Below are 19907 nucleotides of genomic sequence, written 5' to 3'. Positions count from 1 at the left end.
GTTGTAAGCATAGCAAGAAGACGGTGTTTCTGAAGCTCTTTGGATGCTTGGAAGCATGATGCCTTGCTATGTATTTGTTCTATTTCAATCTTGCACAGAACTGAGTTTCTATCCCTCCCTAATGACCCTGTCTTTTAATGCAGAGACAAGCGACTCGTTTAGTAGCCTCAGCTCAGAGACTGGAGAAGAGGACCAGCAGAACATCAGAGTGCCAGCCATCATGGTCACCATGCAGGTAGGAGGTGTTGCTAGGCAAGTGAATAACATCTTCCCTCTGGACCCAGGGGTGGGCAGCCTGCAGCCCTCCAGATGTTGTTAGACTACAGCTCCCATCAGCCTCATCCTGCAAAGCCAGTGGCCAGGAATGATGGGAGTTGTAGTCCAGCACTATCTAGAGGGCCACAGGCTCCCCACCCTTGATTTGAGCACTGTGTACTCTAAATAGAGGCCTGAGGAAACACAAGCCAAGTAAAAGCCATCATGTGTCCTGTCATGTGCATAGGACTTGAGACTCTGGGTTAAGATTTATGCTCTGTCATGGAGAAACTGAGGGCTGTTTTGTTTATGTCATCATAGAATTATAGACTTTTCTCTGCCTCAATTCCCAGCCTGGAAAATTGGGAACAACCTGTCCTTCTACTGGAAAGGTTGAGGGTTGTTGTTTAAAAAAATCACTCCTGCAGAACGGAAAGTTCAGCTCTGCCTGCAGCATTGGTATTTGAGTAGCTCTCTTACTCAGTGGTGTCCTGCAATTCAAAAGTCCAGAAATTGCCTTGTTATTCATAGGTGCTACATTGTAGGAAGGCTGTGAGGATAAACTCCCGTTTTCCTAATTGTTTTCCTAGAGTCATAGAGTTGGAAGGAACTCTTAAGGGTCATCTAGTCCAACCCCCTGCAAGGCAGGAATATTTTTGTCCAATGTGGGGCTCAAACCCATGTGGTGAGGTGTGGTGTGGTGAGGTGAAGAGTCTCATACTCTACCAACTGAGCTGTTGTCTACCTTGTCTTTTGCATCCTTAGAGCAACGAGAGTCTTGAAAATGGCCAGGAAAGCACTTTGGATACATCACCTCCAAAGAACAATGCAATGGGTTCCCGGAATAAACTGATGAGCACCAGTTCCTCGTTTTCCAGTCTAAGCTCATCCACAGTATGTGACTGGGGAGGGGTGAGAGGAGCAGTAGCTCAGTGACAGGGGCAGCTTTTAGTAGTGCAGCGCAGGGACTCTTCCAAGCCTCTGGAAATCGCTTCTGCGCATGCCCAGATGCCGAAAATCGCTTCTGCGCAGGCACGATTTTCAGCATCTGGGCATGCGCAGAAGCGAATTCTGGTATCACGCTGCACCGGTCTGGCCCGGTGGGAGTGATCTGGCCCATGCCCGGTAAGCTTTGCCACCCCCTGTTCTAAACCTTCTCTTCTGGATGTCTTCCAAGCAGATGCAAATTCTAGAAGGTAGGAGCTCAACCCCCCCCCCGGCTTTTCTAGCTTTCTGTTCGGCTATGTTCTGTGTGACCTTGGAGTCAAGGGAGAAGGGGAGCTCAATGCAGAGGGACTGTGAAGCTGTCACAATGTCCTCCCTGTCCTCTCCTTCAGATCCTGAACTCAAATTGTGTCCCTCTGCACCCAGTCCTGTATTTGGAGGGCTCCCTGCCTCTGGGTCTTCTTCTTCACTCAAGCCTCCTATGTCTTCCACCTCCCAGCTTCCTCCCTCCTCTGATCTGTCATTGTCCTTGCCACCAACCCCACAGTTCATACAATTGGGAAGTGTGCGCAAAAGTGCATAAATGAACATGACACACACAAATACATTATATTAGGGGAAATTTCTTGGACGAATGTGTATGCTAGGCATTTTTCACATGGACTTTAAAAAAAAAGCAGACTGATGTGGAAATGGGGCGCACTGAATTTAAGATTGGAAAAATACAGAAATAGAGAAAAACCAAAAGAGGTAATTCTGTCCATTGCTAGTCTCCAGGAGGATCTTCTCTTTTGGAAGTAAAAGCACAGATTTTTTTTTTAAAAGGTAGGGCAGTGAGGGTAGAAGGAGACAAAACTGTACAAAGAAAACCATTGAATCATAGAACTGTAGAGCTGGAAGGGACCATAAGGGTCATCTAGTCGAATCAGCTGCAATGCAGGAATCTTTTGCCCAGCGTGGGGCTCAAACCCACGACCCTGAGATTAAGAGTCTCATGCTCTGCCGACTGAGCTACGCACCCTTTTAAAGGGAGGTTGTCACCTGCCGTGGGGTAGGCATCTGATTGGTGAATAGAAAAAGTTTTATTTCAGAAATCCCTGTGGAAATTGCCGTTAAGGCTACAGAAAATAAATTGGCTCCAAAGGCCCATCGGGCTTAGAGGAATAGATTTCTAGTTTCAGAAGTCAGATTTGCATTTCCCCTCTGCTCACACCAAGGATTACCCCCCCCTTTTGTTTCTTAACGAGTGACGAAGTATTTTATGGCAACCAAGAGCAGGACTCCTTTGCACAGGGTACACTTGGGAATCATGAGCACTTTTATAGGGTCTCTTTCATTTTTGCCTGTGAAGGCTCATTATGGAGAGCTCTGGGCTCATCCCGGAATCCCCTGCTCTCCTGTCCCTCATCCATGCTCTCTGTTGGGATCCTGCCTCTTCCTGTTTTGACCCTGATCCCGCCTGCTTTGTTGCAGATGAGTGGCAGCATGATGAGCGTGTTCAGCGACAACGATGTTGGAAATGTGGACGTCCGCGGCTGCATCCAGTTCTCCCTGCAGTATGACTCCAGGAAGAAGGCGCTGCATATTCAAGTCATCCAGTGCCGAGACTTGGCTGAAGCCAAGAAGCAGCGATCGGATCCGTAGGTTTGGGGTTGGGGGCTTAGAATTGTAGAGTTGGAAGGGGCACCAAGGGTCATCTAGTCCAACCCCCTACAATGCAGGAATCTCAGCTAAAACACCCATGACACAGATGGCCACCCAACCTCTGCTTGCTCTTCTTAGCTGTCACTTGTCGGCTTCCGTGCAACTCCCTTGATCTAGCCAAGCAGCAAAAGTATTGCGGGTGGGTTTATAGAGCAGGTTCAGGGAACACCAAACCCAGGGGCCAAATGGGGCCCTCAAGCCCTTTCTGTTTGGCCCTCTCCCCAGCCCTGCTTTGCGCCCCAATAGTTTTTGCCTGGCTGGAATGTCTGATGACGCCTCTTGCTTGTCTGGATGGAACCTATGTGATTGCATGTAGAAATTAGCCTATATAAACACACCAAAGTAGCATTTACACCGCTGCTCTGCCCTCTTCCTCCCAGGTACGTCAAGTCCTACCTCCTTCCTGACAAATCCAATCACAGTAAGAGAAAAACTGCTGTCAAGAAGAGGAGCCTAGATCCCATCTTCAACGAGACCCTTAAGGTGAGGGTTGTATCTCCTAGTGGTGTGTGAGCACTGTACGGAGGATATGGATAAATTCAGTCCCATGCAGAGAGAGGGGCAGCCAGGTACACTTGCCCTGGGCCTTGGAGGGCTAAGTTGGCTGGGGGGGGGCCTTGCCAGGGGTCTGCTGGACTTACATTGTCATGCCAAGAATGCCGTTTTCCCCAGCCGATGGGGGACTCCTGCCCTGGGCCTCAGACAAGCTCTGCATGGGCCTGTGTGAACTGGAAAGGGTTCAGAGGACTGCAAGGAAGACAGTCAATGGGGTATGGGAAAAGAGTACTGTGAGGATGGGTTGAAGGAACGGGGCATATGTTCCGGAGAAGGGAATGCCAGACAGCGAATAGGATACCACTCTTTAAATATCCAGACTACCCCCAGGCAAAAGAGGGCTTGGCTGCACCAGGCGGCAGGACTATATCTTACGAACTTAACTTGCAGAAGGGTGGGTTAGGCTAGTTCCCATTGGTTTGTTTTATTCTCCCTTTTCTTCCTTCTCTTCCTGCCCTCCGGCAACATTCCTGGCTTTGCAGTACAAGATTGATAAAGCTGATCTCCAGGGCCGGATCCTGAACCTCTCCGTCTGGCATCACGATGCCTTGAGCCGAAACCTCTTCATGGGAGAAGTGGAGATTGTGTTGAATTCCTGGGACTGGAGCAACACGAGTCCTCAGTGGTTCAACCTCCAGCCTAGGGTGAGTTTCCTCCATACAGAAATTGCAAAATGGTATAAACAAGACCAATAAACATCTAAACAATTCTGTCGTAAGGCAAACAAGCAAAACTACAGCAACCAATGGTCCTGGCAACAGTTCCCTCAACCTATTTCACTGATGGCGGCTCACACATTTTCCATTTTTGCCCAACTCCCTCATTTTTAGCTTACTAGGGTGCTGCTTTATACTGAGTCCAACCATGGCTCTATCCAGCTCAGCAGTGACTGGCAACAGCTCTTCAGTGTTTCAGGCCAGGGTCCTCTCCCAGTCCTGTCTGGCAACCACAGGGGTTGGGCCTGGAACCCTCTGCATTCAGAGCAGTTGCTGTGTCACTGAGCTATGACTGCGCCCATTTGGACACCTCTTTTGCTAGCAGAGTGACTGGGAGAAAGCAGACGGAGTTCAGGGAGAAAAGAAACTGGTCACAGTTTACCGCTAACAAGCTGAACAGAATATGGAGCTTGTCTTTCCTAGGTCAGGGGAGAAACTACTCCGAACAACTTTTTCCTCCCATCTCCTCCAACTTTCAGGTCTCAATCAATTTCTGGCTTCAAATTATTATTATTATTAAATTATCCACTGACAGCTAACTCCCAGACTGGCTAGAACATGCAGCCAATCGGAGTCTGCGGTCATCCAGACCAGTTACAGAATTATCCCTGTGTCACACACGGAGTCATCTCTGCTTCGTGTTTCCAACACATTTAACCCAGGGCTGGGCAACACTTGAGTGACACATGACCTGAGGGGGGGGGAGGATTTGTGTGTCTGTGTAGTGGGGTGCAAGCTGGCAGTGGGCACAGCCATAGCCTAAAATGGGTGGGGCCACTTTTTTTTCTCCCAGCCACAGGCTTTATGCCAGGCATCCCCAAACTTCGGCCCTCCAGATGTTTTGGACTACAATTCCCATCTTCCCCGACCACTGGTCCTGTTAGCTAGGGATCATGGGAGTTGTAGGCCAAAACATCTGGAGGGCTGCAGTTTGGGGATGCCTGCTTTATGCCATATTGAGAACGAACTGGGCCCTGGTTTCCCATTTGTTTTGCAAGCAGTGTTGGAAATGTCACCTCTCCCCAAAGCCAGTTCACTCAGGCTCATGCACTACTGCAGGTAGACTGTGGAGGTGGACACAGGAGGGTTTAAGACGGCATAACCGATTGCACTGCATGGGGTGCTGGGCCTAGGGGGTGCCACAACTGTGATATAGTGCATTGAGCAGAACGGAAGGCTGCGGGTGGGAAGCCTTATCCTCCCGTGAGTTCGCCTCATTCCCTTTTAAAGCCGTCCAGGCTGGTGATGATAGCTGCGTTTAGCAACTCCCTTGATCCCCATGATGGAAAGGTGTGTCTGTGAAGGGCTCAGTGCGATGCAAGTCATCCCTGCAACCCTAGCGGCAGCTGTGCTCATTCCACAATAATCGAAAGGGCTTGCTGCATCAGTAAGCTGGTGCAATCGGTCTCGGAGAGCCGTTGCGTAAACCCCCACAAACTGTCACGTACTTTTTCTCCCCGCCCCAAATGCACCTCTTCCTCTTGAGCATTTCAAAACCTGCTTCTGGAAAATCGCCCAGTACAATACTCAAGACAACACTCAAGGCTTGGCCTGTCCCATCATTGCGTCTTAAACTAGAGGGTGATTAAAGCTTTGTTCTCCTTTCTTAAACACCCAGGGCTTTTTGCTGCTGTATGGGTCAGCAACTGAAGGCCCAGGCCCAGGCCAAATCTTGGCCCCTCAAGGGGTATCTCTTTGATTCAGAGCTGCCATCACAAGAGGAGGCGAAAGAATGCTCTTTGTGTTTATTGTTCTATCTATCTCCCATCTTTCCTCCAAGAAGCTTCAGTTCTCCCCGCTCCCCATTTTCTCCTCAAAACAGACCTTTGAGTAGGGTTGCCAGACTCAATAGAGGACAGGACTTCTGTGCCTTTAATTGCTTGGAAATTAAACAAGGGGTCTGCTGGTTTCTCTTTAAGGTTTCAGACACAAAAGAGAGCAGGGCAATTAAAGGCACAGAAGTCCTGTCCTCTATTCAGTCTGGCAACCCTACCTGTGAGTTAGGTTAGGCTGAGAGCTGGTGAATGGGCTGCCCAGTGGGCTCATGGCTGAGCCCTGGTCTCCCAGCACTCGAACCACCACACCAGATTCTCTGGAGTCCGGACTGAATAGCAACAGAAGTTTCAGGAAGAATGTTAGAAAGTGGATGGCTTTGAAAGAATACGGGTCAAACTTACGGAGCATAAGTATGCTTTGGAGCAGGATGGGAGAGGGCTCCTGCCCTCGGGTCCAACTTGCAGGCTTCCCATAAGCATCCTGGTTGACCACAGGATGCTGGACTAGATGGGTGACTGGCGGGATCCCACAAGACTCATCTTACATTCATCTCAAAGAGTAGCAAGGGGGAGCCTTAGTCCATCATTCCACATGCCTTTCTCAGTATGGGCCTCCAGCAAGCACCGTACTCCAGCAAGGATATTACTGTATGTGTTTATGCGATAAACCAGGTCAGATCATTGGTTCTCCTAGTCTGCTGGCAGGGTCTCATGAAGAGGTCTGTCCCATCCTACCTGTTGCCTGGGCCTTCTAACTAGAGATGCAGGGGACTGAGCCAGGGCGGACGCACATCAGGTTTCCTGCCAGTGCGCTCCCCCCCTTAAAGTGTGGCGTTAGATGGGAGTCTGAGCCTTGACTTTGCACCCTTTGATATGCCCCCTCTGAGAAGTCTAGTGGCTATGCAGGGTGGCATTTGCTTTTCCTGAGTTTCTTCCTTCTCTTTTGATTTTAAGAATATGCTAATAGCTTTCTGTGCCAAAGGCATATAGGAAACTACTTTATACCGAGTCAGCCCGTTGTTCAGTCTAGCAGCTAGCTCAATACTTTCTACTCTGACTGGCAGCAGCTCTCCTGTATTCCAGGCCAGGGACATGGCTTGCCTTACCTGGAGATTGAAGCTGGAACCTTCTGCATACAGGGTGGATGCTCTTCCGCTAAGCTACAGACCATCCTCTACTCTTTTAATTGCAAAATGTTTAATGCAAGATGTCCTATTGACCATGCAGGAACCTCCCATGTGGGTGTTGCTGTTCCATCACAGAGGGAGGAAGTGACACAGGAGTTTTTCTCCCACCCCCCACCTTTTGTGATGGATTTCCTTTGCTTCTTTCCCAGACCCCAGTCACTCCTGATGCTCTCTGCAGCCGTGGCATCCTCAACCTGGCATTGAAGTTCATCCCGGCTGGATCTGGAGGTGAGATCAAGGCCCTGTTTCTTCCAGGCCTCCCAACAGCAGCACCACCCTCTGGGTTTTTGGATTGGGGTGGGAAGATTTCTGCAAGCCCCTCCCCCGACCTGGCCGGTGGACATTTATTAGCCCAATTTGACTTGGCCGGGGGGGGGGGGGATTCTTAAAGCAATATGGGAATCAGCCAGCCACAAACCAAAATGATGTTCCAGAATCTAAGACTTAAGGGAAAGGTGCTGGGAGGTGAGAGGCTGGGGGAAGCTGGAGGAATCCTAACTTCCTTCAACCCTACAGAGCAGGCACCCCCAAACTCGGCCCTCCAGATGTTTTGGGACTACAAATCCCATCATCCTTGACCACTGGTCCTGTTAGCTACGGATGATGGGAGTTATAGTCCCAAAACATCTGGAGGGCCGAGTTTGGGGATGCCTGCTATAGAGGCTTGTAGACAGAAAAGTCTTGATGACGGAGGATCTGCCGTGTACATTGGGTGCAAGGGTGAGTTGTTGTTGCTGTCTTACATATTATTGACAGCAAAGGAATTCGGTTGGTCTGGTGTCTTTGCGAAGACAACATGCCAAATGTTCACCCGCCATCTCTGTGCCTTCGCCTATATTAGCTGGACTATTGGAAGCCCAAAGCGATTTTGTTTATTATATTTACATACCACTCCTCCATCCATTTTCCTTATTGGACAGTTCAGCAGAGTAACTTGTAAAAAAGCTAGAAAAAGGGAGAGAAGGAAAGAATAGGCAGATAGAATCAGGGAATGGAATGTCCCAGAGAGGTCCTGATGTGGCTACAGTCCCATTGACCTAAATTGTGTTCTGAGGGATTATCTGAATTGGGCAATTATGTATTTGTTTCAAATGTGTGTGTGGAACATAGGCACCTGCCTTATACTGAGTCAGGCCTTTGTCTGCCTAACTCAGTGTTGTTCACACGGAGTGGCAGCAGCTCTCTGGGGTTTCAGGCAGGGTTCTCTCCCAGCCCTACCTGGGACTTTCTGCATGGATCCTTGGCGGATGGTCTCCAACCAAGATATGGCCCTTCTTTAGGGGTATTGCCTTTCTGCTGTACTTGGCATTCACGGCGCCTTGACCAAAACAAAAACAAAAAAAACCCCTCATAAAAACATTGGTATAATAAAAACCAAATGCCACAGTTAAAATCGAGAGAAGGTATCGTTCTACATAAATAGCAACCATAAATGCAGCAGTTTGGCTAGGAGCAGACAGAGCAACCCAGCAGAAGGCTAAGTAAATAATAGGACAGGCTTTGCCCGATACTCAAAGGTAATGACGAAGGCATCAAGCAGATCTCACTAGGGAGGGAACTAGTCTATCCATGAAACTACAGGACTGGTCACCTACCTAACCTCTGCAGGTATGGTCTACCTCCTCTCAGTGATGTCAGCTGCTTGAAAAGGTTCATATGGGGTCGAGTGACCTTCCAAGTACCCTGGTCCCAAGCCACTTAGGGTAGGGGTGGAGAACCAGATATTTTTGGGACTCCCTTAACCCCGGACCAGCATGGCTAATGGTCAGGGTTGACAGATATTAAATTCCAGCAGCATTTGGAGACCACAAGTTCCCCATCCCTGATTTAGGGCTTTAATCAGCTTAAGAACCAATAGCAGTTTCATCTGTCTTGGATCCAGCTGTCAGCAGGAGATTCCAGCTACCAGAAGGATTGGATCTAAAATTCGGCAGGTGTTGGGTCGGAAGAGATGGTGCTTGGCCTTTGAATCCACCCTCATTGCCGCGGCTTTCTTTCAGGGGAAGGGCTTCCTCCCACTGGCGAGCTTCACATCTGGGTGAAGGATGCGCAGAACATCATTCCCCAGCGGGGCAGCACAGCAGACTCGTTCGTTCAGTGGTAAGTGCCTGTTGCTCTTGGGTCTCTGCCAGATGACCTGTCTATTGAGCATGCATCCTGATCTGTTTGCACAGCATGCAAAGGGGAGCTCAGTTAATGCCGGTTATTTATTGAGCATTCATTCTGACTGGTGTGCATTATGCAATGTTGCGTCAAGCCGTTGCCATCCCACACTTCCCAGTGAATTTCGCCATCACTTTCCTTGTTGCAAAAAGCCAGATTTTGGAATGGGGAAGAGGGTTGTTGCCAACAGCACCAAATCAGCTCTTAATTAGGCAATCTGGATTTGCCAGGATGTGATTGGATCCCATCCACAAATAGCAGCAATCTGGAATTGTCCTTAAGCCCTCTTGCAGTGGGGAAGGGGCTAGGGTTAATGGAGGGGAAGGGGTGGTTCAAGTGCTAAGCAGGGCATTGCATGCGGCCTCATGTATGTGTACAAGTGCACATTTCCCGCTTTGGACTCTGAGTGGGCAATCACAGTTTGGTTTTTAGAATGAGCTCCTTGCCTATAGAAAACCAGCACAGCAGGGAAACAGCTCTGGTGGGCCTGCTCTCCTTGCCTGGCTAGTTTTCTATTTGCAGGGAGTCTTTTTGTTTCCAAGGAGGAACCTTCTGAACTACAGTCCATCCCCTGCGCTGGGTTCTCTCCCAGTCCTACCTGAAGATGAAGGGCTTGAGCCTGCAGTCAAAGCAGGTCCTCTAGCCACTAAGCTGCAGAACCTTCCTTGCCTCCCCTTGCAGCTACATCCTCCCTGATGACAGCAAGGTGAGCCGGCAGAGGACCCGCATCGTGAAGAAGAGCCTCAGCCCCACTTTCAACCACACCATGGTTTATGATGGGTTCCAGGCCAAGGACTTGGCTGAGGCATGTGCAGAGTTCACCATCTGGGACCAAGAGACATTCTCTAAGCAGCAGCTCGGAGGCATCCGGCTCAGCCTTGGCACCGGTGAGGCAGCAGCGTGTTGTGGGAATGTTGGGTTTTGAGTTTTAGACTGTGTTTGTGTGTGTGTTTTGAATCTGCACCTTATTGAGGGAGGGGAAATGAGCCAGGTGCTGGATTCCAGATTAGAGGGGGCCCTTAGTACAATGTCCCCCAATCCCTCAGTTGGGTTATGTAGGCCTGGTTAAACAGTAACAGAGTTCTGGTTGGCAGTGGAGAGGGGGGCCAGAGACACTCTCTTTTAACTTTCCACAATGGCTGAGTGTTGTGGGAAATGTAAAGGGTTCCCACCAAGAGGTGATGAGAGTATTGGAGGGGGAATTGTTTAATGGAGAGGTGGGCAGGGCAGAGGGTGCCCAGAAATGCCACATTTCTGTCTGATGGTCACTACAAGCAAGTGGGCCCCGGGTGCCTGATTCAGAGCCCTTCTGCTTCCACACAGGGAACAGCTACGGCCTGCCAGTCTCCTGGATGGATTCGACGGAAGAGGAGCGCCACGCCTGGGAGATGGTATTCAAGCAGCCTGGGCAGTGGGTGGAAGCGAGCCTTCCTTTGAGGACCAACTTGAACCCTAGGACTTAATCCCAAACTACAGCAGGACACCCATTCTTGGGATGATGGAGGAAAAGCTGATTGGCTTCCCCAGCAGCAGCCTACTGGATGCAAATGAACAGGCCCAGAGTCTCTGTAGGACTTGCAACCACAGTGGTTGCTGAAGGGCAGCCCCTGGCAGGGGAAAAATAGATTTGGCGCCAGGAGCCCATGGGCAAGTTCAGCCTGGGCTGGCTGCTCTCTCAGACTTAAGGAGGGAGGTGAGCAGGTCTAACTCTTAAAAGGGAGTTCTTTGAAGGCCTTGCGATGGTTTTCACACTGTACTTTAGGGGAGACCAAAAGATGCCCCATGACAAGAACCATGCTGTCGCTATGTCACATCGCCTCCCTGATCTCCTCCACATGCTATCGACATTGACAAGAGGCAGTGTCATGCTTTGTTAAAAAAAACCTTTATTTACTTCCTCCATCCCGGGCATTGCATTTCCATCCTTGTTGGTATTACGGCAAAACCTGAAGAATCCCACCGTTTCCTTTCTGCCGTCCAGTGGAACACCCAGAGTATCATTTCCCAGCCTCAAAGGCTGCTACACTAATGACTCCTGGAGCCATGTTTTCTGCAGCAGGCCAGAGAAGAATCGCAGTCCAGCACAGCTGTGAACGATGCAATCGGGGCTTTTCCCACTGCTGACTCTGAAGCAACCTTCCACCTCTTGCAGGGTAGCTCAGAATCTCCCTACCTCTCTAATCCAGGTCACAGGACAAAGCACCCTTTGTCTTCCTTTGTCTCAAGCCGAGAGAGAACTGCAGATTTTGGCAGTGCCACAGAAATCCTCTCCTCCAGACGTGCTTTGCTTGAGGTGCCAGAATAGAGCAGTACCACCTTCCCCATCACCATCACTCAAGGGATAAATGGAAAGTCAGTTCACATCACCTCTGTGTGAGGGCAAGTCTGGAATCCTCTGCTTACTTCTGGGGAAGAAGGTTTATGCCAACCAGAGCCTGCTGTCCTCCAGGCGGATTAAGGGCTTCCCTTGGCCTGGCTCTCGCTCCACTTCGGGCTGTAACTTCTGGCCGAGTGTTTGCCGATGCTCCAAGATGGCTTTCCAGAGGCGGCACACCATCCCCCCTCTGCCAAGAAAACATAGAAAGATTCAGATGGTGAACATGCTATATTGCGCCTCTCAGGTCGTTCAGCCAACGTGACTTGCAGTGCTCCAAGTGACAGGGCACAGAAGATGCCATCCAAACACCTGGACCACTCAGAACTCAACTAGACACAAGGCGGTGATGCTTTGTACACAACTTGAATCAAGTGCCTTAACCTGTCAGCTGCTGCTTCCTAAGTAGCCTCAATGATAATGGGGTTTCAGCTTTATAAGAGGTAGCAGCACTTAGATTGCAATCCCTCTGAGCATGGATACTCAGGTTCCAGGCCTCCCTCCTGGGCTAACTGCAACTAAATTCCGTAACTATAATAAATAGCAAAAAATAAACAAATTCTGCTTAAAATAATCATGCAGGCAGAAGTTTGGATGGTTTTTTTTTAATCATGGGTTCTGCAGAGTGGTGAGAAAGGAGAGCTGCCTTTTGGGGGAGAGGAGCCAACATAAGTGCCTTACTAGATCTGATGGCGACTCTTCTGTGTTGTGTTGAAAATGGAGCCAAAACTACTCAGGGGAACAGCGGGATGTAATTATGCACTATCCCCTTCTCATGGAATTGTGTACAAGGAAAACACATGGCTGCCCCGTGGACTCTGCATTTGCAGCAGCCCCATTTGAATGCTTTATTAAAAAGTGTGGAGGAATGCGCTGCACAAAGGCAGCCGTCGACTCACCGCCCAGACTTCAGTGAGGAAGGTACAGATCTGGGAAGTCCATTTTGCAACCCAGACTCAATTAATTTCTTAATCGCCCCTACCTGCCCACCTAAGCTGCCTCTCACCTACCTGATACGGGTGTACCGGAGGTCGTCAGGCGTAGCACAGTTGAGCAAGTCAGGCAGGGTGAAGCCATGGTGTGAGAGCTAGGAAAGAGAGAAATGCAATTGCTTTAGCTGTGGCTGGCCAGAGAACAGGGAAGGTGACAGACACCTACCCACTCCAGAGAAACCACCTCTCTGGCTGAGGAAGAGTGTTGTGCAATTATTATTCTTATTTATTCTTATCAACTGTCTATATTGCCCTTCATCCAAGGATCACGAGGCTGTTTACAATATAAAACCTCAAAAATACATAACACAGTCACAAACAAAAACCATACCTCTCCTCAGTTTTAAAGGCCAGAGACAGTTTAATTAGCCACAGAGTAATATTTTCGTGTGGCACCTAAAGATATGTAATAAAGGCACCAGGCGAACCTCCTCAGGGACAGCATTCCACAAATGGGGAGGCACCGCAGAAAAGGCACTGACTCTCAAGATGACCAACCAGCTGCTTGGAGAAAACACCCACTTGTGATTTCCAGAAACTGCTTCTGACTATGAGTCAGTACATAGACTGTTGATAGCCTAGCTTCCCATGAACTTGTGTAATCCACTTTTACGGCCATCCCCGCTAGTGACCAACACCACATCCCATGGGAGCAAATTCTCTAACTTGCGTGAAGAATAACTTCCTTTTGTCTGCCCTAAGTTTCCCAACATTCAACTTCATTGAAGAGCCCCAGGTTCTAGTATTATGAAAGAGGGAGAAAAACGTTTAATCTATTTTTTCTACACCATGCATGTCTTTACACACATCTACTATGCCCCTGCTTACTCATCTTGCCCCTGCCTGCCCAAATTAAAAAGCCCCAGAACTTTTCTTCACAGGAGAGTTGCTCCAACCCCTTGATAATTTCGGCTGCTCTTTTCTGAAACTCTCCCAGAAAAAATGTCCCTTCTGAGTTAAGCCAACCCAATGACATTCCCTTCCCCCACCCCTACCAACTGCATTTAAAAGCAGGCACTTCTGCCTGGAGGCTGGGCCAAACCATGGAGCCAGGAGCCGATGCTTAAAACGCCCCCCTCCAAAAAGGAATCTACCGTTGCAATTGTGGCTTTGTCAGCCCCATGTTTTTCCAACCACTCGGCGAGGATGGGATCTGCAGTCTCTTCTTCTTCTCTCTCCCAGGAATGCAATGGGGAAGTAGTGTCTCCTGGGAAAGCAGGTGAAAAAAGGAAGAGGTTTTTAAAAGGTTTCTTCAGTGCCTTGTGTGACCAACTTCTGCTTCCTAAAACCATAAAGTGTGATATTCCCACAGCACCTTGCTTTAGATGCGTTTTGATTCTGAAAGGCACCCAAACTGCTGCCCCTTGTGGGGATCAGGGGGAGGGGGGAGAGAATAAGATGGTGGAACGGGGATAAAGATGCCACACACATCTCCAATGCCTGGAGAAGAGGAAGAATGAAGTGTGTGTGAGCGCACAAACACATTGTCCTATTCCATACTCCTGTGCATATGTATCACTCCATATCTGTGTGTGATGTTGCACAAGCACAGAACAGGATACTGGTGGCGAGAGCTGCTGCCAGTCAGTGTAGACGGCACCAAGCTAGATGAACTAATAGTCTGACTTGGCATAAGGCAGTTTCCAATGTTCCCACAGTTTCAAAATTAGGCTTTTCTCAATTTTGGCTGGGTATATAATTTCAACTTGTTTAGCACAGAGGTTGCATAGCTCTGCTTACAGCTACTCAGGATGGAGCAAGCTCAGGTGCCGATTCCAGCCTGAGCCTCCTGGTGCCAGAGACCTCACCTCTCAGCTTGGCTCCTCTTAGAGCCCAGGAATCTGCTTCCACACTCCACAATGCCTCCTGAAGAAGCTTCTGGCATTCCCGCTCCTTCTTCATCAGCTCCCACTGCAGCCTGGCAGGGCCAGAAAGGGTTAGAGAGTGAACTTGCTTGCAAGTGCATGCATAAAAAGATTAGAGTGGGGGTCGGATTGCTCTGCTAGTGTGTCCAACTGCGAACAAGTAGGTTGCATTTGAGATGTTGGTGTTCCTGGCTGCCAGGGCAGTCACATCCTCTGCCCTAAAAATTCTCGTCCTACTTAGGAGGAGTGGCTGGGATTAAGCCCAGGTGATGTGTGGATTCCGCACATGCTCGGACACACTCTCCTTTAACGCTATGACACATATTTCAAAGGCCAAACATTGGCACTGAAAACAGGTTGCTGTGCTTTACAGCTTCTGTGGCTGAGCCCTGAATGTAGCTGCATAAGACTACCCTGTGCCAGCGAGTAGTCAACCTGGTGCCTGCTGGATGTTGCTGGACTACTATTTCCATTAACCCCAACCACTGAGGTCACTGGCCAGAGTGGTACTGTGTTCAGGTTCCTCTGGTAGTTTTACCATCAAGGCATGTGGGGACTCGATGGGCCTTTGACCTGAACCATCTGGGTTCTCCTTGTGCCATTAATGGACTTGCTGGCTGGGGCTGGGCGGAACTAGACTCCAGCGACTACCGGTGACCACCATTCTAACACACAGCAGGAGGAGCTTCCTTGAGATGCTGCTGGACCCCAACTCCTATCAGCCCCAGCAAGCATGCCCAATGGCCAAGGATGATGGGAGTTGTAGTCCAACAGAGTCTGGAGGGCCCCAGCTCTGCTCTAAAACTCTCAAAAAATGGGGCAGAGGCCTGTTGTCCGTTTGCTGCTCACCCCACCCCAGCCTAGAGGAGGGAAGCCAGAAAGGGCTTACCTTCTCGTCTCTGCCTGAAGCTCATTCAGCTGGGCCATGAGAGGTAAACGGCCATTCAGGGAATGCTGGGAGTCCATCCAGCTGCTGCTGGTGGTGCCGATCCCAGAACTTGGTGTGTCCATGCTGTCCTTGAGGGCAAGGTCCTGGCTTTTCAAAGACTGCAGCCCCTGGGGCAACAGGCTCTCTTCCTCCTCATGGCTTGCGTGTTCGTGGCCTTCCTCCCGGGAGGACCATGGCTTCACCTTGAGTTCTGGAAAGGCAAAATGTGTGTGATAGAAGAGGGCCGAAGGGTGGGCAAGGCAGTTGCCCAACATAGTGGCAGACTGCGGTGCTTCCGCAGCTCAGTGGTAAGAGTGCATGCACTGGCATGCAGAAGGACCCCAAAGCTGCTCTCTGGCACCTTCGGTCCAAAAAGCACATTCCCAACCATTTGTCCCAGGAACACACACAACACACAAACATCCCGTGTGGTGCAGTGAGAGTGTTGGCCTAGGATCTGGGAGACTGTGGTTCAAATCCCCACTCAGCCATGCAGCTCCCTGGGTGACCTTGGGCCAGTTACTGCCTCCCAGGATAAAACGAGACGGGTGAGAACCACAAACAACACCTGGAGTTCCTCGTATGTAATGACAGAATATGAATGCAATAAACATTCTTGCTCAGCTCCTCAGACCCGGAGAATTCCAGACTGTATTCAGACCGAGCCAACCTTCTATTCCACCCATTTCTCCTACCTGTCAAGAGGATGGTGAAAGCTGCCTGGACCGCCTGCCCCATGAGGTTATCCAAGGCGAACACCCAGTGAGGCTTGATCTGGAGCTTCCGCAGTGCCTGCTTTACCTGTGGAGGTGGGAGACAGGCTCAGGATGCATTGGGCCTCCTTCCTCTGCTTAGCTCTCTAGGCACCCCCCCACCCTTGCCATTCTGGCTTCACCCAAAACACTGAATATAGTTGTCCCAGAGATGGCATTTCATAGGGTTGAGGGGGAGGACTTGTGGACGATCTAGTCCAGGGGTTACTAATCTTTTTGGACCAATCAGCACATTTTGAGAAAGCGCTGTGGCCTGCATTTTGAATTTTATTCCTGCCCTTTCAGATGGTAAGGGGACGCAGGAGGCGCTGTGGGTTAAACCAATCACAAGGTCAGCGGTTCGAATCCCTGCGACGGGGTGAGTTCCCGTTGCTCAGTCCCAGCTCCTGCCAACCTAGCAGTTCGAAAGCACGTCAAAGTGCAAGTAGATAAATACGATAGGTACCGCTCCAAGCGGGAAGGTAAATGGCGTTTTCGTGTGCTATTCTGGTTCACCAGAAGCGGGTTTGCCATGCTGGCCACATGACCTGGAAGCTGTACGCCAGCTCCCTCGACCAATAACGCGAGATGAGCGCCGCAACCCCAGAGTCGGTCACTACTGGACCTAATGGTCAGGGGTCCCTTTACCTTCAGAGGGTAACTATCCCTCCTTCCTTTGTCTTATCTGCAAATTTGGTAAGGATTCTGTCCATCTAAGACAATCCTGGTGGGATCCATTTTTCTTAACTAGATCCCTAAGACTGCAGCCAAGAACTGGGCTCAGTTGAGCAGACATACACTTCAGCATTATGGGGAGGATAAAAGGTACCCCTGAGCACGTGCTGAGGAATTTGAGGAGCGAGCTCTCAGCCTTTCTGCAGGCAAAAGTCACTCCGACTTCCCTTCTAAGTTTTCTTCATTTTAAATATGCAGAGATGAAACAACAGCAACAGTTTTTTAAAAAATCTAACAGTCGGCAGTCATATCCTGCAGCCCTTCAGATCCTGCTGGACTACAACTCCCATGACCACTGGGCCATGCTGGCTGGGGCTGATGGGAGCCGGAGTCCAACAGAATCTGAAGCAGCACAGGATCCCCATCCCTAGAGTGGTAAGGTGGAAAGAATGAAAGCTGAGTATTTATGATGCAGCCATGTCCGTGTACAAGAGAACTGAAATAGCCCTGAAGCAGTCAGCTCCCCATTGCTCTATAGATACCCTCCAGTGGAAACATATATGATGCTTGTGCTGTGTCATGCTAGAACTTTCTCAAAGCCTGGTAAGCACTTGCTGGGCTTCAGGACGGAGGCGCGAGGGCTCTGACAGGGTCCTAGGGGCCCTCCTTCCTAAAGCTGGGCAAGGGCTTACCAGACTTTGAGGAGGTAGGAGGGCTCTAGGACCCTGCCAGAGCCTCACGCCTCCTTCCCAAAGCCTGCTTAGGCTGGTGCTGTGAGGGCATTAAATGGCCTCGCATAGGGCAGCATATTACCAAGGTCTGCCCCTGAGCCCAGGGTGGCTTCCTGGGCACTGCAGCGGAACACCAAAGACACTTTTCATGAGGGATCCTGGCCGCACCGACCCAAGCCCACTTACGATGTCCTGGAAGGTGAAGAGGGGCGCTTGCAGCTGACAAAGGCTCAGGCCATCCGCCTGCAAGCTGGTCTGGATTTGGCGCAAGTCGTGAGCCAGCTGCTTGCGGTTGGGGGAGCGGATGTATCTCTTGAGGCAGGAGACCAGCTGGGCGATGTGGTCCAAGGAGACTGGGCTCTGAGGGGAAGGCGAAGGCGAAGAAGGAGGCCAGGCCTGGAGGAGACACACAACCGGAAACAAAACAGAACAGAGCTGAGGGCCAGGGGGAAAGCCATGGCACTGTGCCTGTTACCAAGTGTGGGAATTCTGCTTTGCCTCTGTTTATCATCTCCTGCAGGGATGAAATGATGGAGGCGCTGCAAGCCAGAAACATCCGGAGGCCTGCAGATTCCTCTTCCCCAAACTAAAAGCCAGTGTGGTGTCACAGCTGGCATATTGGGCCTGGGAGACCAGAGATCAAGTCGCTGCTCAGCCGTGAGAAACTCACTGGGTGACCTGGGGCCAGTCACGGTCTCTTAGCCTCACCTACCTCACAGGGTTGTTGCGAGGATAAAATGGGGAGGAAGAGAACCATGGACGCCACCCTGTGCTTCTTGGAGAAAAGGTGGGATATAAATGCAAGATATAAAATAACTTGCACACTCCTCTCAGTTCCCCCTTTGCTCTGGGACTTGACATCCAGTGGCTACTCTACAATATTCATAATCAAAGGTGGGGTGGGGTGGCAGAAATGCTGCAGTTTCTCCCGCACCTTCCCTGGAAGTTGCTGAAGATCTGCAGGAACCCTGAGGGAAGGCAGAAGCAAGGGAACCAGGCCAGGGAACACACACACCAACAGCTCCCAGCTGGTATGAGAAGACTCTGCCAGTTTACTTTTTTATGTAATGTATTCGTTTTCATGTTTAAACTGTAAGCTGCCTTGGCGGAAAGGGGGTATATAAATCCAGAATAAATAAACTTGTGCTCCCAACACAGCTTCTCCAAGAATCCATAGGGAGGATGGGTTTTATTCATCTTCCATTTCTACATTTGGGGCTGAGGAAGGAAAAAGGAGACACACACACCCCGCAAGATTTGGCAACACTTTAATTCAGCCTTTCCCAGCCTGGTGCCCTCCTGGGTTTGTTTGTTTTTTGAACTGCAACTCCCATCAGCCTCAGCGAACATGACAAACTGTCGGGTATGTTGGGAATTGTAGTTCAACAACTGTCTGGAAGGCCCCTAAGCCCGCAAAGGCCCGAGCGGTGCTTACCTCATCCTGGGCCTCAAAGAGCGCAGCGGCAATACTGGGCAACTCCTCTGTCAGGACCTTGTGGAGGGTGGCTCTCCGCTCGCTATCCTTCCTCAGCAAGAACAAGCAGCCGCTCTCCTCATGGGAGGAGGAGGAGAGGCTGAGGTCAACATTGAGAAGCTCCTCAGGGGCCCTGTGTAGACACAAAGCAATGGAGGGGACTGGATCCTGAAGGAACAGTGACTGGGGATGGAGGGGTGGGAACCGCGGCCACTCCGGGGCAGCTGGCAATGTGAGCCATCCGTGAGAACGCAAGTTGTGCTGAATTCTTACCAGAAGCACAGGTAGGAAACCTCATTCAGAATTAGGGTTGCATTCCCTTCGGGGGTATCTTATGGGGGCCACATGCCAGAGCAACAAATGAGACTCCTTTCTGTATAGTAGGCTAACAGACAACAGCCCCCCCCTCTCTCTCTCACACACACACACACCCCTTTTCTCCATCCAGGCAAGCAAGAGGCATTGGAACCAAGGCGAGCGAGAGGTACCAAAGACCAGACTAAGGATTCTCAGGCCATATCTCTCACCAACAAATTATACAAAGTATCACTGTGGTGATAATGCCCTTTTTATATATACTGTACAAAGAAATTGCCAAATTATTCAAGGGGTGCAGGGAGCACAAAAAGCCTTGAGATGGCAGTGCAGCCACCCCTGCTTTAAATTATTTCTGTTGTCATTTGGAAGTGTGTGGACATTGCAGTATCGTGAGGAACTGTGGAAAATATTAGGAACATGTGCCCCTCCAGATTGTTGTCTCAGAAAGCCTGGCCAGTCATCCGGGATAATGGATGTTGCAATCCAACAATGTCTGAA

At 50.1% G+C, this 19907-nt stretch overlaps 2 protein-coding genes across 8 annotated transcripts in view; one reads left to right on the top strand and one right to left on the bottom strand.

Moving 5' to 3' along the window:
• SYTL1 (synaptotagmin like 1) overlaps positions 1-12248 on the top strand; it is a 33438-nt gene extending 21190 nt beyond the window's left edge. For all 4 annotated transcript variants that reach the window (XM_035120275.3, XM_035120274.3, XM_060275761.2 and 1 more), the window contains 9 exons: positions 144-235; positions 1021-1149; positions 2674-2840; positions 3285-3387; positions 3942-4103; positions 7287-7365; positions 9138-9237; positions 9982-10187; positions 10624-12248. In XM_035120275.3, the coding sequence (XP_034976166.3) occupies positions 144-235; positions 1021-1149; positions 2674-2840; positions 3285-3387; positions 3942-4103; positions 7287-7365; positions 9138-9237; positions 9982-10187; positions 10624-10763 (1178 nt within the window). In that variant the 3' untranslated portion in view covers positions 10764-12248. The remainder of the gene's footprint in view (positions 1-143; positions 236-1020; positions 1150-2673; positions 2841-3284; positions 3388-3941; positions 4104-7286; positions 7366-9137; positions 9238-9981; positions 10188-10623) is intronic.
• Positions 11178-19907, bottom strand: part of MAP3K6 (mitogen-activated protein kinase kinase kinase 6) — a 46365-nt gene continuing 37635 nt past the window's right edge. For all 4 annotated transcript variants that reach the window (XM_088672387.1, XM_088672388.1, XM_088672389.1 and 1 more), the window contains 8 exons: positions 19053-19224; positions 17804-18013; positions 16155-16260; positions 15421-15670; positions 14475-14584; positions 13761-13873; positions 12685-12761; positions 11178-11864 (listed from right to left, as the gene is read on the bottom strand). In XM_088672387.1, coding sequence (XP_088528513.1) covers positions 11720-11864; positions 12685-12761; positions 13761-13873; positions 14475-14584; positions 15421-15670; positions 16155-16260; positions 17804-18013; positions 19053-19224 — 1183 coding nt within the window. In that variant the 3' untranslated portion in view covers positions 11178-11719. The remainder of the gene's footprint in view (positions 11865-12684; positions 12762-13760; positions 13874-14474; positions 14585-15420; positions 15671-16154; positions 16261-17803; positions 18014-19052; positions 19225-19907) is intronic.

The sequence above is a fragment of the Zootoca vivipara genome, chromosome 6, assembly GCF_965207765.1.
Source record: "Zootoca vivipara chromosome 6, rZooViv2.hap1.1, whole genome shotgun sequence".
Taxonomy (NCBI): Eukaryota; Metazoa; Chordata; class Lepidosauria; order Squamata; family Lacertidae; genus Zootoca; species Zootoca vivipara.
The sequence above is the reverse complement of the archived record's forward strand: the minus strand, read 5'-3'. Positions and strand labels throughout refer to the sequence as shown.